General features: G+C 41.1%; 2 protein-coding genes across 6 annotated transcripts in view; one reads left to right on the top strand and one right to left on the bottom strand.

Annotated features, from left to right (window-relative positions):
• The window catches only part of cntn3a.1 (contactin 3a, tandem duplicate 1), a 66,543-nt gene extending 62,578 nt beyond the window's left edge, over positions 1 to 3,965 (top strand). For all 4 annotated transcript variants that reach the window (XM_046057437.1, XM_046057434.1, XM_046057435.1 and 1 more), the window contains 2 exons: positions 1,576 to 1,744; positions 2,465 to 3,965. In XM_046057437.1, coding sequence (XP_045913393.1) covers positions 1,576 to 1,744; positions 2,465 to 2,556 — 261 coding nt within the window. In that variant the 3' untranslated portion in view covers positions 2,557 to 3,965. The remainder of the gene's footprint in view (positions 1 to 1,575; positions 1,745 to 2,464) is intronic.
• A 2,383-nt stretch (positions 3,966 to 6,348) lies between these two features.
• The window catches only part of si:dkey-178k16.1 (band 4.1-like protein 1), a 42,892-nt gene continuing 32,035 nt past the window's right edge, over positions 6,349 to 17,205 (bottom strand). The window contains exons 14-23 of one of the 2 annotated variants that reach the window (XM_046056952.1): positions 14,972 to 15,127; positions 13,509 to 14,624; positions 12,319 to 12,369; positions 11,472 to 11,876; positions 10,235 to 10,456; positions 10,031 to 10,090; positions 9,697 to 9,786; positions 9,447 to 9,527; positions 8,084 to 8,200; positions 6,349 to 7,970 (exon numbers count right to left, since the gene is read on the bottom strand). In XM_046056952.1, the coding sequence (XP_045912908.1) occupies positions 7,965 to 7,970; positions 8,084 to 8,200; positions 9,447 to 9,527; positions 9,697 to 9,786; positions 10,031 to 10,090; positions 10,235 to 10,456; positions 11,472 to 11,876; positions 12,319 to 12,369; positions 13,509 to 14,624; positions 14,972 to 15,127 (2,304 nt within the window). In that variant the 3' untranslated portion in view covers positions 6,349 to 7,964. The remainder of the gene's footprint in view (positions 7,971 to 8,083; positions 8,201 to 9,446; positions 9,528 to 9,696; positions 9,787 to 10,030; positions 10,091 to 10,234; positions 10,457 to 11,471; positions 11,877 to 12,318; positions 12,370 to 13,508; positions 14,625 to 14,971; positions 15,128 to 17,205) is intronic. The other variant, XM_046056953.1, reaches the window with a different exon arrangement.

Consider the following 17,205-nt stretch of genomic DNA (forward strand, 5'->3'; position numbering starts at 1 on the left):
TAAACTATTGCTCTGTAGAAAGTCACACAGCTGTTTAGCAACTGCTTTCTCCAGAACCTTAGAGAGAAATGGAAGGTTAGATATAGGTCTATAGTTGGCTAAAACATCCGGATCAAGTTTGGGCTTTTTCAGAAGAGGTTTAATTACAGCTACTTTAAAGTACTGTGGTACATAGCCTGTTGATAAAGATAGATTGATCATATCTAGTATAGAGGTGCTGACTAAGGGTAAAACATCTTTAAGCAGCCTAGTCGGGATGGGGTCTAAGAGGCAGGTTGATGGTTTAGATGAAGAAATTATTGAAGTTAGTTGGTAAAGATTGAGAAGAAAGGATGTAACAGTAAAAAACAAATGTGGAATGATTTATATATAACGTTAGCCTACAGTGATGCAGGCAGGATAACGCTACATTAGCTAGACCTGCCGCTGTTTGCTTTGTAACGTTCAGTTTAGATTTATTGTCGTTTTATGGATACTCAGGTACACAGCTTCTCCACCGTCTCAGTTGCTGTAACTTACGTGACCCACATAATATAAATGCAACAAAACAGCGAAAACAACACATAGGAAGACCCATCCACTAACGTCTGTCACGTGTGACAACAATTGCATTTATAATATTCATTCTAGCTCACTAACCGTTTCTTTATCATCCAATACATGTATGTTAGCTGTGCTCACATTGCTGAGCCTGTGATGAAAGATACACATATAGTAATGTTAGTTACTGAAAAGCAGCAGGCGAGCTAACGATGTAGCACTTCGCCTAAATGCAGTAAAGGTAAGTTATCATGTAACGAACATGGATTAGTTCGAGCTCAAGCAGCTGATAAAAATATTACTGTAACGTTGCAGTGGGAGTTTACCCGAGTTTCCACTATATTGTGTGAAGCTGTCTCCCTACCTGTCTATAGCTGCTGTCACACTGTCTTTATTCACGGGAGGACTGTGCCAATATGCGGCTCGCTGCTCTGAATGAAAGGTACTGACGCGGTGTTAATCTGCCTCCGAGAATGTTGAAGTAACAGAGCCTGAACATGACTGAAGAAAAGCCACAGCTGACATGCCACTGTTTCCGCGTTTATTGCAGGATCTCTGTATAAAAGTGGTGATTGCATTTCAGGATTTTATGAATCCTTCTGAAGTGCCATTTGGCCTATCAATCTAAAAAAAGGTTACAGGATTAATTAGCAGCACCCTACATAAAGGGGTCTCCTGAAAGCGGGGCTTTCTGTAAACTAAAATGGACAGATGCCTCCACAGCCCAGAGTCAAGCTGAAGCTGAAAAGTCAGGATTTATCTATCTCTGCATTCCCCTTATCTCTGCTGCACCCTCTCCTCTGGTGGTCCAACATGGATATCTACAGTAAGATTCATCCTTGTTAGTTTCAGAGGCAGCGCACTAAATCTCATGGAGCTGTCGGAAGGAACGGGCTAGAACTTGGATTTTCTTGTCAACACATCAAAAATAACTCTCTGAAACCCTTCAGTATGATGCACTGTATTTGGACAGAATTCATGCCATGCCTCACATTATCATTATTGTTATCATTGCTCCCTCTCTGCTTCCTGCAGGTGATGTACAGCCAGGACAAACACGGCCGCCCCAGTGTGGTGGAGACCAACACCACCTCCTTGGAGTTGTCGCTGCCAGTGAACCAGGACTACGTCATCCAAATTAAACCCTTCAGCGAGGGAGGGGAGGGCAGCAGCAGCCGCCAGATCACCATCCCCAAGATAGCAGGTGGGACGGTGCTGAGACGTGAAAATGATGTCTGTCTCTGTGAGATGCCGCTGCAAAAACACTTGGATTCAGATGAGCTAGTTTTGAGTCCACTTTTCCTCAACTTCTCTTGTCTACTTCTCCCTAAATTGATTGCTTCTATCTAAGACAGTTTTCAAGAACTCACAGAAAGACTGTGATATTGTTGCTATTACTAAGACCAATGTTTACATACTCAATATTCTGTAGTACTGTAAACACAACATGTTCTGTAGATGCACTTTATTATGGTCTTTTGAGGCTACTGCCTGTAGATAAATTAGTGTGTGGCTTTTTTATGATGTTTTTTCCTCCATTAAATGTTGGTGCAGAACAGAACAGTCTTCAAATGAGCCTTTTCTCTCTGAGAAGTATGAACATTGTGTTTACAGTTTCTTATCCATAGACTGAGAAATATTTATCATCAAACAACAAAATGGGCTCAGAAATATTGTCAGTAGCTGGCTGTTGATGAGTGGATGTTTCCTTTTAATCAAACTATGTCTGTTGCACTGCCCACCCTCCATGCCTACAGTCTAGCTCTTTGATAGTCAGGTTGCCCCATAATTGAGTGCAGCAACAGTGCCATCTATGGACACAGTTGTGTACTCCCACCACACTGCAGTTATTTGTACTGAATGCGTTTTGATGTGTTAATTGATGGGATACCGTCATGGATTTTGATTTGTTTCTGTATTTCAGACTTCTTGCCCACAGGAGCAGCCCCAGAGTCTTCTTCATTTCCCTTGATCAACCTTGCAGCGCTAATCTTCACAGCCAGGACTGTACTATGACAAACACCTACAGGAACCCAGGCACTGCAGCTTCTTATTAAGAGGAGAAACAGCAGGTCAAAGACAACAAGAGGCTGACAGGCCACATTTTCACCTGCTCCCTCCCCCACCCTCCCGTGTCTTTCCGCTTCTTTCTACACAGATCTCTTTGTGAGGAAGATCCTTTTCCTCCACCTTTCTAAAGGAGTTACTGAAAGGAACTGGCTCTTTCAGAAGTTGCTTTTATGGACCTTAAAGGACACCATGACTCGACTGCAGTCTCTTTGAAGATGTTTCTTTCTTTGCTCCCTTATAAACAGTGGATGTTCTCATATGGTTTTAACCTTGGAGGCACAGTGGTGTGTGATGCACAATAGAATGTGTATGTATTTTCTCTGTGGGACTGTGCAAGTTCTGTTAAACAGTCATGTGCGTGAGTCTGGACTTCTCTTGGATGATGGATGGGATTAACTGGCGATGGAGGAGACCTAAAGCACTTACATAGCTAAAAGTGAAGTTAAGTGAAGTTTATCTTTAAGCTTGGTTTAGGACAAGAAATGGGTGAAGTCATTTCCTGTCTCTCTTTAGACTGTGGGAAACTTCCTGCACTGTCTAAGAAGGAAAACCAACTGTTACTAATCCCTGTCAACAAACAGGGAGCTAAGCCTCATTGCTGACCAGAATTTTGGGACCTTTGTAACTTTGCCTGGATGATTTTATTCATGCTTTTATGTTACACCACATTACATCCAAAAACTCAGAGTTGCCATGTAACAGACTGTAACCAAAGGTACTGAGCCAGTAAGGTTCAGTTCCACCCGTCGTGTCATTGTGAGAAAATGCAGCTTGTGCACCCGGAATATGGCTTCCATTGTAAACAGCAGACTTGTGTTGATAAATTGATGTCTTACCTTCCTCCCTCATCCATGATAAGTGTGTAACAAAGGCACGCTGAGCAGCGTGAGACGCATTGTTGTACACTGTATGTATGAAATCCTCAGGTCCCAAATGAGCCTTAAGTCTTATGATTACTATCCATGTTGTTGTTATTCAAGAGACGTTTATTTATTTTCCTCCTCTGTTTATTCGCATTGTATTTTGCGTCATTCGTGCTATAATTTATGAATCTCTGACCATACTGTACGCTGTGTTGAGATAATTCACATTTGTAACTTTTTAGATCATATTTTTGGCCGTTTTGGGCTCAGAAACAACATGCCTTTCTCCTACAGTATGTCTTTCATGATGAGCATTGTAATACAGTACAAGTGGCAGTGATATCTGACTTTTCTAACATAGCTTATTACAAAGTAGGGATGGTATTTTACTGTCAGCTGCTGTTTGGCATGAGATTGCTCAGTGTACGTACCTACGTCGCTTAGGATGTCTGAATGGATCAATCTGCTTTTAATAAACATAATGCCATTTTCCTCCTTTCTTTCTTTGATGAGGCCAAAAGGTCATGCCTCTTATGTTCTCCCTTAGCAGATGGAGTTTGCTCCAGAAAAAGCTAGTGATTAGCGGACCTTGAGGTAAGACTTTTTCTTTTTGTCATACTCCCATTTTCCAAGGCCAAGAATAAACTTTCACAGTTTCTTTAATTTGACGTAAAGGTCACACTTTAAAATGTTCCTAGACTTGAAGCTCACAAAGTGTAGTAACTTTCTGTTTGTATTACTCTACATAAACGTGAACCACTGCTTCTACTAATCGGACTCGATGCCGTATAACAAGAAACAGAAAGAGAGAGCTGCATTTTCTCTCTGTTCCCCTTACATGGATGCTCCTGATCAATAATTTGAAAACAGATGCTCATAAGTGCAATCAATATCTGCAGATCCATCTACACCCATAAACTGTGAACGTGATGCCTTGTTAAGATTTGTTTGGCACTCTTGCAGTGATCTTCACACCTGCTGCTCTCACAGGGAAGAGAGTGCCAATGCTGAGTTTCTTCAGTTTGTTCAAGCTGCATCTGCTTGACTGTGAGCTATAACACTTGACAATCATGTCTCTAAAAAGACTGAGGTTGTGTTAAACTTGTGGAGAGCAGAAACCTGACATCAGTGATCCACATCTGAGTATCACTAACTATATAACTCCACTTTCATTTAAAGTAATTTAATATAGGTTTAAATACTAATGTACAGATTGTGTAAACACATGTATGATTCAAATGTTTCTCTTAGCTGTGAGATGCTTTAACAGCATCTTAGCTACTGCTAACAAACAACTTAAATTCAGCAATAGGTGACCAATAATTGCAAGAAAACCAATTTTTTGCAGTCATCTTAGGTGTATTAATACATTAATATTCCTGAACAAACCCTAAAACCAGTGCACTTTGTACAGATTTATACTGCATAATCTTTTATGATCAAAAAAAATTCAGTAGCTGCATTTCATTACTGGGCCTGGAGGACAAACGTACACGCACATACCAGCTGTAATAAGACAGAGATCTGTGGAAGAGATCAAACTAAGGGATTCCCTTCTCATCTTGTTATTTTTTCTTTTTTTGGCTCTCTCTCTTCTTTATTCATTTCAAAGGAAGGCAAGTACATTGTACAGCAAAGACACAGCACCAAGCAATGGAGAGCAGGAGAGATGAAGCTGCTGTGGAGGAGGAGGAGGGCTCTGTACAGAGAGGAGAGGGCTAGGTTTAAGGGTCAGCCAGAGGTCGCCCAGTCAGACAGCTCCAGGTGTCTCAGACCACAGCCAAATGTTTGTGATTAATCACAGTCTGGTTATTAGTTGTCAGACTTCCAAGAGCAGGCCGTTTTAAGGTAAGTTTGACCTTACAGCTTGATCCAAGGATGATCTGGATAATTCTGCCCCTTAGTGAAGAATGGTGAGAAGGATTTCAGCTGGGTATGCTTGATGTTGCCGCAGAGCTTTCTCTTTCAGGTAACTGGTGCCCCCTAGTGTGCATCAAGCACGTGGAATTTAACTACTTCACATCGTCACAATCCACCAAACGGCACCAAATACAGTAAAAGGTATGCATGGCTGCACCCCCCCCCCCCCCCCCCCCCCCCCCCCCCCCCCCCCCAGCTTCCAGTGTGACACCCACATCCATGATTAACCATCACTTTAAAAGATTTTTAAACAAAAAAGAAACACAACGTGAATTACACTACACACGTGAACGTTGACAGTAAACTTTAGTGTCTGAAAGCCAAAGTTATACCTCAGTTATACCCTCATAAACCTGACATGACAGTTTAACATTGTTTTTCCTCATTTGAATGAATTTGCTGCTGCATTTATATATAAAATATGACTTTGCAGGCAATGTTAAAGACACCATAATTAAAGGGGAAACCCTGCCGTGTCAAGTTTATGCATTTGGCTTTCTGGCACTTCTGTAATTAAAAGTAGCTTGTTCATAAAAAGTTATTTCATACAAAATCAGAGATTGTACAATTTGACCGCTACCTTAATTGTCCCACTACATGTCTACGGCATCCCTCAAACATTCATGTACCAAATCACACAAAACTACAAGTACAGAGATGTATTCCTACTGTATATTTTATTTAACACTGCACTTTGCTTGAAAGGATATTGGAAGGGCTCAGATGCATAAAAAAAAGGCTAAAAAAAAACAGGCCTACTTTATGTTTTTCGATGGGGAAATTAAACTAAAAGCAAACTGATGTGTAAAATATATTGAACAGCACATTTGGCTTAAAAAGAGATAAAACTGTTAAGGACTTGTAACTGAAGGAAGAAACTGTAGCCACTGTGCAGTCATTGGATCTTGGGATTGACAAAACTGAACGCATTGTGCTTGACATTTCCCACCTTTTCTAATAAATGCTTTTCATTTCCTTTGTTTGTTTTTTTTGTTTTTTTTTTTGTTTGTTTTTTTACACGTCAGAGCTCAGATTTGACTTCCGATTGTGGACAATTAGGCTTTTACATTTTTGTAACTTTTCACAGTGTTATCTTTCATGATCCTGGATATCATGATACATCCTTCTAATGAGGTAATATCCTTTATATCTCAACTACAATCCAATAATGCAAGAAATGCTCATGCAAATGTTATCTCAAGTACTAGTTTTACTGATGCAGCAGCCCGTTGCGTGAGCCTACTCTATGTACTTACTACACAAAAGTGGTATCATATCCAGCTGAATTCTGAAAGCATATCTAAAGGCTGGGAAAGGAGAGAAACTGGGCTCATTCTGGAACATTAGCATGCTCAGAAACTATATCGCCACCATTGGAATAGATACAACAGGTACACTGGGTGTATTAACAGCTCCAGACACGTACACAGAAGTTCTCAAACAGTCCAATCAAAGTCCATCATGATGCAGCAACTGGAATCATATCCTTGAATACATGCCACCCACACATGATGGTAAATTACTCTTATCAGGCGAGACAGATAGAGGGGAAGTATTCGTTAGCTGACTAGCTCAGACTTTGGTCCTTCACAAACAGTTGAATAAACACCACCAGACCTTGCTGGACTCTATATGATCCGTTCTACTCTGTGCATCCTCATCAGTCAGTGAGATGGGGGGTGGGACAAAGCTCATTTGTTCATCTGACTAGCTATGCAAGAGCGCAAAACTAAAAGTAGGGTTTGCCCTGTTCTTACAAAACCCTGCTTCACTGGATGCTGTAACAGTAACTACATGTAATGGATTATTTTACTTATTAACAAAGTGTAAGCACACACAGTCTTATTTTTTTTCAGCAGGTTTTTTTTTCAGCACACACAGTAGGAAACGGGTGATATCTTGGTATTCAGTACAGCAGGACAGACGTATAGAAGACTACTGTATGTGCATGACCATATTCCTTTTTTCCAAATGATACTATCTGCATGGGATGGGTACCAACATGGCACGTGACCTTGGATTATTCCACAGTGTGAATGAGTGCACAGATTATCCAAACAAACCCCTTCTGCACTAATTCCCTATGACCTTTGAGGAATACTTAAGCAAGTGGTCTGAATATAGAGGCCCTGAGAGGCAGGCAATTTAGTTGGATTATCTCTATAATTGTTCCATATGTTTGAGATTCTGGTGGCGTATTGTCCACCAGCACTAGGACTTTGAATTATACTGAATAATGCTTTTTTTTTTTTTTTTGCCACATGACCACCAAACCATTTGCTGAACGTGAATGGTTTCAATAGTGAAATGTCTAAGTAAAAACATAAACACGAAACATAAAATTTAAGATTTTACAAGGAGTCTTGTTTCAGCTTTGTGTGTGTGTGTGTGTGTGTGTGTGTGTGTGTGTGTGTGTGTGTGTATGTGTGTGTGTTGTTGTGTGAGGATGTGTACAAGAGGCTCGCATTTGAGCGCCACTGGCAGTAGTCTATCAGTAGGGATGATGGGTGGCAATTTCAGGTCGGGCACTGACACTTCTGTACCAAAGGGGGGCACTCTCGTCTCAGGAAATCAGGACTGCGGGTAAGAAAGAGGAGACAGTCATCCTTAAATCCCTCAATCTCAAAGGAGGGTTGTGAGGCTAAATCATTTTCAGATATTATCATTTATAGTCAAGATGGCACTTGTACCTCTGATGCACCGTGTCGATCCTCGGTGGACGATTCTGTTTCCCTGACAACAACTGCCTTGGTCACCTGCATATCTGGATGCTGCTGCTTGGCTTCCTGTATTGCAATAGCCAGAGCCTGCAAGAAAAGAGGGAACTGTGGTTCTTGTATTAAGTGACTTACGGGGGAAAATGTGTAACTTTTCTAAAGATTTCTGTGTTCAAGACTGAATTCCAGTTAATGTTCTTATTCAACAACACAATAGAATTGTCAGACGCATTTACAGCATCTTAACTACAGCTAACAAACAACTTTAATTCAGCAATAGGTGAAAGGCAAAAAATATTTTTTTGTAGTCATCATAGGTATATTAATTTCCTTAACAAACCCTACAACCAGATGAACTTGTTATAAATGTATACTGCATAATATTTTCATGATTGAAAAATACGAATTGCTGAGCCTAGAGGACATGCACATACCAGCTGTAACAAGACAAACACAGTAATATGTGGAAGAGATGAAATAAAAGGATTCCCTTCTCATCTTGTTCTTTTTCTCTCTCCGTCTCTTCTTTATTCATTTTAGGAGGAAGAACAATGTACAGCAAAGAGACAGCCCCAAGCAATGGTGAGCAGAAGAGATTGTTGTTAGAGAAAGACACAGATTTCTCTACAATAGGGAAGACATTTTGACATGCTTGCATCAAGAAATGTTCTGAAATGATTAGTTTTTACTTCTTTATTAGCTGATCGACAAAGAACAATAAACGGCATGTATTTTATTAATCATTAATTATTCAGACTCTTTTTCAAGCCAAAATAATGACAAAATGCCAAACAGTGTCTAGTTACAGCTTCTCTAATGTTAAGATCTGCTGTTTTTTAGTCATAAACAGTATTACTGTAATCTTCTTTGAGTTGACTAGGTTGACAAACAAGAAGTTTTTAAGTGTCACCTTGGGCTCTGGGAAGTTGGAACGGTCATTTTATCTATTTTTTTTTTACTATTTTGAAACAACAAACAATTTATCACCAGACTAATAATGAAAATAATCGTTAGGTGAAGCCTGATTTTCTTTGCATATTTAATTTATTCAATTACTGTATTCATTCAACGTCTGAAATGCATGACATACTCTATGAAATAATCCATGGCTTCTTGGCAGGGCAATGTTTAAATTCAAAGGATATTAAGTGTTTCTAAATAGGTTTATAAATACTAATCTGATGAGACAATTAGAAATGTGCAGTATTTCTAACTTACAAAGATCCAGCAACCACAACCAAATATTTACAACACCTAGAAAACCAACAGCCAATAACTACATGGTTCTTTTGACTTAATGGTTTCATCCACAGTTCATTTGTATATTTCAGCTCACCTGTTCTTGGTCTACATCATCGTCTCCTGTGATTATGATCCTCTTCTCGATCCTAGTCTCGGAATATCCTCCTTTCACTGTCTGCAACACACAGTGGCTTTTCTTTTAATAGCATTCAGATGTAGAGGCCACATCTAACAGCATTCAGACAGAAGTGATGAGCTGCACCTCATCGTGTTTTGTGGAACCCACTTTATCATAATTATACATGACATTGTAAGTGTTGTAAGTTCTACTTAAGCTTCTGTACCTTGGTGACATGAGTGGTTGCCGAGGTAACATTTTCAGTGACGAGGATGGGCGACCCAGACGCCTCTCTTCCAAGACCACTCACATGCACCTGAGAAAGCAGAACACCTGGCAGCATTAGGCAAATGCTGTAAATATGCACAGATCACTACAGATTATGTGTGTGTAAGACACACAGTAATTCTTCTGTGATACTTTAGGACATCCAGTCAGGCACATTTTATTCATAAATTCATGTCTTTGGTCGTTGTAAGTAGGTTTAAACCCTGGAGAGCAGGAAGGCGTGTGCTGCAGGTTGAGTTAAAATTGGAGAGGTCCTTCGTTTTTGTACTCACAGGGGATACGCTCTGTCTCGTAGAGTAAGAAACTTCACTTAGGCCAGTGATACTCTGATCCTAAAACAGACAAATTTATTATGTGACATTTAGGTATTAATACTTAATGTATTACAACAGAATGAAACAGTTTCTAGTTCTTGTTGCATCAAATATAAAAAAAATTTTTATCAACAATATTTCTCACTAAAATATGCAATTAACCTGATCTGTGAACTCCACGATGGTTGTGGTGACCTCTGACCCGTTGGGCTGGGTTTCAGTCCTGACATCCGTCTTCCTCACTGTCGGTGTGGGCGTGACGTCACTGGCCTCCCTGCTCAGTGGTCTGACGGCCGACACGCGACTGGCTTCTCTGTGCGACTGTTCTCTGTCCACTGACGAGGACACTGGCACCGACCTCTTTGGTTTTTTGGGTACTACAGGCTTAAGTGAGTGGGGGGGGGGGGGGGGGGGGGGGGGGGGGGGGGGGGGGGGAGTTTTAGTTTTCACACAAATACAGACAGATGAGCTTGAATGTCTGTTGCCTTTTGCCTAAATTCTTTAAAAAGACCTACAGTTAACTGCAAGAAATTTATTGAAGATTCTGATGCACCGAGATAAATAAAAGAGAACATGGACAATGAGTTTGTGTTTTCAGCTTAGAAATAAGATAAAGAAGATGACAGAAAATCAGGAAGGAGAAAAGTTGAAGGGTCTTTCTTCATTACCCTTCAGTGCTGCACGACAGAGAACATTTAATTCAAAACATGTTGCCTGCCAGCATATTTCAGTGCCAATTACTGTGTCCTTTGTCCACTCTTTTTTTTATTTCAGTGCATCAGAAGCAGCAATTTATATTCAATGTATATCTTCAGCTATAGACCTTTGACAAAATTCAAATCATAAACCTAAACGTAAAAAAACTAAAACTAGACCCAGAAAAACACATTGAAATCTGTGACAAACACTTCGGGTGTGATCACACCACAATTTATTTATTTTCTTTTTTTTCCATTCGAACCACAGTGGAAATGTTGTCCCCGGTCTATTTTTCGCTTCATGCACATTCACACTGACCACCTACTGCACAGGCAAAGAGCTTGAGAGCTTGTCAACAAAACTCCCATGAACCCATCAACAGCTCGCTTTGGTGGCCTGTCATCACACTTTATTGGAAACTTGGATAGCACTAAGATATGTTGGTGTTATAGGAGGGGTTCTTTAGGAGGGTTGGGGAGGATCGAAATCCAGTCTTACTTTGTGTTGCCTTGGCAAAATACATGACAGCACTCTTTTCTTTTATTAACTTCTCATAAGTGCACAGATATATAAAACAATTCTGTACACATATTTTAGGTGCCAAGAAATAGTATTGTTCTCCCTACCTGCCTGAACAAATCAAACTAAAGGAGAGGCCTCTAAGTGCTCCACACACACTCAATATGAAAACTTGCTATACCTGCACGTCAGACCGTTTGACTTCTGGTCGGACTTCTTCCGGCTGGATATGTTTGGCTGGAGGGCTGCTGCTGCTGGCTCCTCTGGACAGAGGAGCTGACACTAATGGAGGAGGCAGTTCAGAGGGACCCTGTTGCTGGAGCAAGTCGATGCCAAAGCACAGACCCCCGTCAGGTGACAGATCCCTGTCTCCTAGCTCTGACATGCCCCTGGAGAACTCCTCCATGCCTGTGTGCAGGTCCGTGAGGACGGTGAAATCTACTTCGGCCTCCAAGCTGGACGTGGAGCTCACCGTGATGCTGGAACATTTGCGCTCGATGCCTAGGTGGGTTTCCTTCAGGTACAGGATCTCGTGGTCCTGGTCATCCTCTGAGACGGAGCCCAGACGTCTCTCCCATGGTTCCCTCTGCAGAAAAGAGTGCAGAACATTTGGTACAATTTAACACTTAGAATCATGTAAACCACAAGCAAATTTAAATGTGAGCTAGAAAAAAAAACGTTTCTTTGCTGATCAGAATTAAAAATGTTTTCCAATAATTACAGATAAAAGCAAAAGTTTTAAGAGGAACAGAAAACATTATAAATTAGATTAAGCTATTGTATAATGTTAGCGGTTTAAAATCATGTGTTTTGAATTTTGGTGGTGGGGTGTCCTCATTGACTGTGCCTTTAATGAAACCAGAATAGTGGGACAATTTCCACATTTTGCATATAAACACAAACACGCTAATGAAAACATCTTGAAGACCAATGTGTTATTTGTGTCATTTGTTTCCTTATTTTTCAAAGGAGTGGCTAAAAAGGAGGAAAAACAAATAAGAGTCTGGTGGAGCTGAGAGATGACTCACTGAAGCTTCGTTGAAAGGCTCCTCATGAATAGCCGGTGTGGGAGGTGTCTCCTATAGAAGAAAACACCAAACAAACATTAAAATAAAACTAATAAAGCATGTTGTGAAATTACAACAACCATAAACCCTGATACCTATTCTATATTGTAGCTACCATGTCTGTAAATCCATCAGAAAAGGAGAGAGCAGAAATAGATAAGAGGGGTTTTGTCGTTCTGTTTGCAGCACAAAACATGGCTGACAAAAGTATTACTTCACATTAGAGACTCTGTGTTGTAATGTTCTCCACTCACAGGTTAATTGCCTTTGTATTGGGTGGAGCTCACTGCATTATTATTTATACAATGTAAACACTTAATTCATCAACCAACTCCAGGGCTTATGTTAAACTTAAACAATAAATACGCATATGAGAATTCCCAGAGACTGTAACGCTTAAGGCTACTGTCAGAAGCATGCACATAGGGTATATTTCACAGGTTGACATCATTAAAAATGACTGCAAGTGCAATGGTAATGCCATGCACTGAAAGGTTAGATTTATCAAAATCCCTTGCAGGGAAAAGGTATTCATATTCGTAAATGTAGCATATGAATGCCTACAGCCTGAAGAGGTTTGGCAGCTCTGCAGCCTGTGATTACATCTAATCGCCTTTTTCATTTTCTGCTACTGCTACAGAGGTGCCAAGGCAGAACATTTGGTCCAAATGCCCTTCTCAGCCATTTACAAAAAGGTAAAACGTATGTGACAAAAGAGGTTTCAAAGAAAAATGGTGGAATAGGTCTTGTGCTCCTTGCAACAGCAGCCACCTTTATCCCGTGAAGATGTTGGAAGGAGAGACCAGGTGTTAACGTGACAAGTTAAGGTGGGATAACAGGGACGCCTGAAGCTTAAGCATTGGAAACTTTGCTTAAAGGGCCCGCGGCGTTCTGAAATGGCCAAGCAGATGTCAAGCTTTTGAGGAGGGGAACAACGGAAAGCAAAAAGCTCTCTGAGCCAATGATGCGATGCGAGGGAACGTGAACTTTTGCTTTCTCAAACACAGCCACATGAGTTCTGAAGTATGTGTGTGCGTGATTTTTTTTATTGGGTTTTTTTGGATGGTAAAAACAAGATTTGCACGCCTGAAGCTCATGCAATGTTTTACTTTCCGATGATGGACAAACAGGTTAGGGGGCAGATGGTTTACCGCTTGCTTCCTCTTGGCTGTTTCTTGGCTGGACGTCCTGTAGTGGATGTGGCTGCTGTCCAAGTTGCTCTGTCTGTCTCGGGACCACTGCGTTTTCAGAGGAAGAGTTCGGGGGGGAGCTGCTGGAAATTTGGAGCTGGCTAGGAGACTCTCTTTAAACTCTTCGTGTAGCACGCCTCCTCTTGTCCACTGATTTTGTCCTGTCGTAGTTCTGCAGTCTCTGAGCTCCTGTTGTCCAAACAACTCCGTCTTAATCTGTTGATGTAGCAGTAGAGTTTGCTGCTGATATGACACTGCAGCTTCACTGGGGTATCTGGTGGCCCCTGTGTTTTCCTTGACAACATCTGTGGCAGAGTGCAGTACGGTATTATCACCCACTCTCCTTCCTGCCTCACAGGATCCGCCTTTTGATATTGTCATCTGTACATCCCCAGTCGCAACAAAGAAGCCTCTATCAGACTGGCTTTGCGTTTGAGGGTTTACAAGATCTTTGTTCTCTTTAGTCAAAGACTTCTTTGATCTCTGAGGCTTGAGAGGAACTATTTTGGTGGTTTCTGAGTGTGAGTTCCCTGTTTCGTTGAAATCTTTTGCCCCAGTGGGGCTTGGGTCTTTTATTTTCCAAGTCTCACAATGCCTCGCGTCACTCTCAGTTCTGCCCGCCTTGCCCTTTGGGAGAGAATCCACAGCCACCGGAATTTCAAAGTTCTTTGGTCTCTCTCGATGAATGCTGTGCTCATACTGACATTGCCTCACGTCCCTGTTGATCATCGTACTCCTCTGTTTGTCAGGTGGAGATCCGTATCCATTTTCTTGAATGCCATTCCTCGCTAGTACAGAGTCATGATGCCCATTAGTTGCTACTTTATTGTCCATAAGGTTCATACCCGTTAGCACTGTTGCTGTAAGGTTTGCTTCCTGTTTCGGAGATGTTCCAGGTCTGGTTTTAAAAGAGTCCCTGGGTGTTTGACAATTGTTTATATTTGCTTCAGTCCAAGGTGTGACAGAGAATGTGTCTCTACCCATAGAGGAGGTCTTACTATTTTCCAACTGAGAGTAAGTATCCAGCGCTCCTTCATTAGCATCCTGCTTGTCAATCAATTTGGCATCGCCAGTCGCCTAAGTTGACATAGAGTAAACAGTTGCATTAGCCTAGCTAGATACACTGCTCTTGCATTTGTGATATCATTGTTAACTCACATAATTGCTGTAAATGATTAGTGAAGGAAAACAGTGGTTAACTGGGGGGACCTATGACTGCGCAAACTTTGATGCATTTCAAGATTTTAAAAAAAAAGATTTTCTGTGTTTTGGCTCAGTGGAATCAAACGTTTGACAGAAAATGGAAAAGTAGAAAGGTGGGGGAAATGGCTGACGGATATATTTTTTTCAGAAACATGTAACATATAGGAAACTAATTTTAGTATAGTAGGTATAGTGATCTGGGAATAGCATCTTGTTCTTACTGGTTTCCGCTCGGGGGTTCCTCCAGGAGGAGTAGCTGATGAGAGGCGTTTCTCCCTCTGAGCCATCTTGCTGTTAGGCTGCCTCAAAGCCCTCTTCAGCTCATTGATGCTGGCCTGGTGCTTTTGTAGAACATCTTCTGGCTTATCCAAGAACTGCTGCTTACACAGTAAAGAGCACACCAGGGACACAAATTAACATATGGTCAAATCCTGGATCTGAATCTATTACATTCTGGTTATGCTCATTTCTTCAAGTGAGCTAGATATGTTGAAAATGAACCTGGAGGTTTTTCATTTTAAAATCTTTACTGTAACTGCTCTGGTGAGGGTGTGATGCCTGCTTGTTTGTTATCTGTTTAGCAACTGTGTGGAAACCCATATGAACTTTGTTACAGTAGAGGATCACAAGTATTATAAACATTTTTCTTTTACCTTGCAGCGTTGTAGACTAAGATTCAGTTATTTAAAGGAGGTTTAAAATATCCTGATTACAAGGACAAACTATATTTAACAGTACATTTTTCAAAAATACTATGATAAATATCCATTTGCACTATGCCTTAATGAGCACTTAAAGGGGCATTATGGAGTTTCCAGCAGCCACTAGCGGTGCGGTTTTAAGATTGCTACCAGGCGTGTGCTTGTACGCACGCTCGTGGCTTAAACTCATGAGCGAGCATAATCCGAAACACAACCACTTTCATACAGAGATCCTACAATAAACACAGAAACACCAGCATGCAGGCTGTGGCTTTTCACTCAGACATATTCAGGCTCTGTTACTTCAACGTTCCCAACTCAGAGTCAGCTCAACACCGGCTCCATAATGTTACTTCATTCAGCGCAGCGAGCCACATATCAGCATAATCCTCCCGGAAAAAGGCAGGGTGACAGTAGCTATAGACAGGCAGGGAGACAGCTTCACACAATATACTGGAAGCTCAGGTAAACCCTTACTACAACCTTACAGTAATAGTTTTATCAGCTGCAGGTTGAACTAATCCATGCTCGTTACATGATCACGGTACATTCACTGCATTTAGCCGACGTGCTACATCGTTAGCTTGCCTGCTGCTTTTCAGTAACTATCTTTACTATCTGTGTATCTTTCACTGGAAGCTCAGCAATGTCAGCACAGCTAAATGTATTGGATGATAAAGAAACGGGTAGTGAGCTGGGCTGAATATTATAACGAGATTGTAAGTAACTTTACTGTAGTGTTAGTGGATGGCTCTTCCTCTGGGTTGTTGTCGCTGTTGTTGAGTTTTAAAAACTTAATGTATTCCAGTGTTTCATTGTTTTCCTTCAAATGTAAAACTGCAGGGTTTCAGGCCAGACAATTGCATTAGAATGTTAATTAAACCACTGTTTATCTCCTCTTTGTAATGGGAAGAAACTGACACCTCTGTTTAGTGCCAGAAGGATCCTTTTGTTTAACTTCTTCATAGACTCCTAAGATTGGGTGTCGACCGTTTTGGATACAACCCCTGTTGTACTGTATGACTAGTTGGTAGAGCAAGGACTGTGTATTCCTCAGATCCTGTTTGACCAAAAGCAACGTAGAACATTAAGGTAGGCTACACCCTTCCTAATTGGGTGACGAAGAAGTAACCAAACGACCAACAGCTATGGTCCTGAGCCATTTGGAGGAAAAAGGACCTGCCCACATACCTGGAGGATATTAACAACCTATTTTGATAGAATCGGGACTGTAAGCTGTGAATCTGTGAGGAAAAGCAACTTTCCGGTCCTCTGCTGGGGGCGGCAGTAACTTGGTGACTGGAAACTGTAGATCTTTACAGAGAAGCTTCTTTAGTCAACTGCAGTGTTTTTGGTTGTTCTGTAATGTCATCTCAATTTTCACAAATTTTTGTAATTAAATCTTTTTGTTAATTTTCATTGGACTGAGCCTCTCCTTGATCAAAATCTGTTATACGCAACACTGTGAAGTTGCAGTATTGTATATTATGTGGGTCACGTTAGTTACAGCGGCGGAGAGGTGGACAAGCTGTGTACCTGAGTTTTGGTAAACCACAATAAACCTAAACTGAATGTTACAAAGCAAACGGCAGCAGGTCCGAGCTACTGTAGCGTTAGCTGGCTGCATCGCTATATGCTAACGTTAGTAAACAACAGTAAGCAAATGTGAAACAACAGCTTCACATTTGCTTTTTCCCGTTACATCCTTTCTTGCAGGCTAAATCAACAGTGGTACACAGGATAGTAACATAGGT

Source organism: Micropterus dolomieu, linkage group LG08, assembly GCF_021292245.1.
Source record: "Micropterus dolomieu isolate WLL.071019.BEF.003 ecotype Adirondacks linkage group LG08, ASM2129224v1, whole genome shotgun sequence".
Taxonomy (NCBI): Eukaryota; Metazoa; Chordata; class Actinopteri; order Centrarchiformes; family Centrarchidae; genus Micropterus; species Micropterus dolomieu.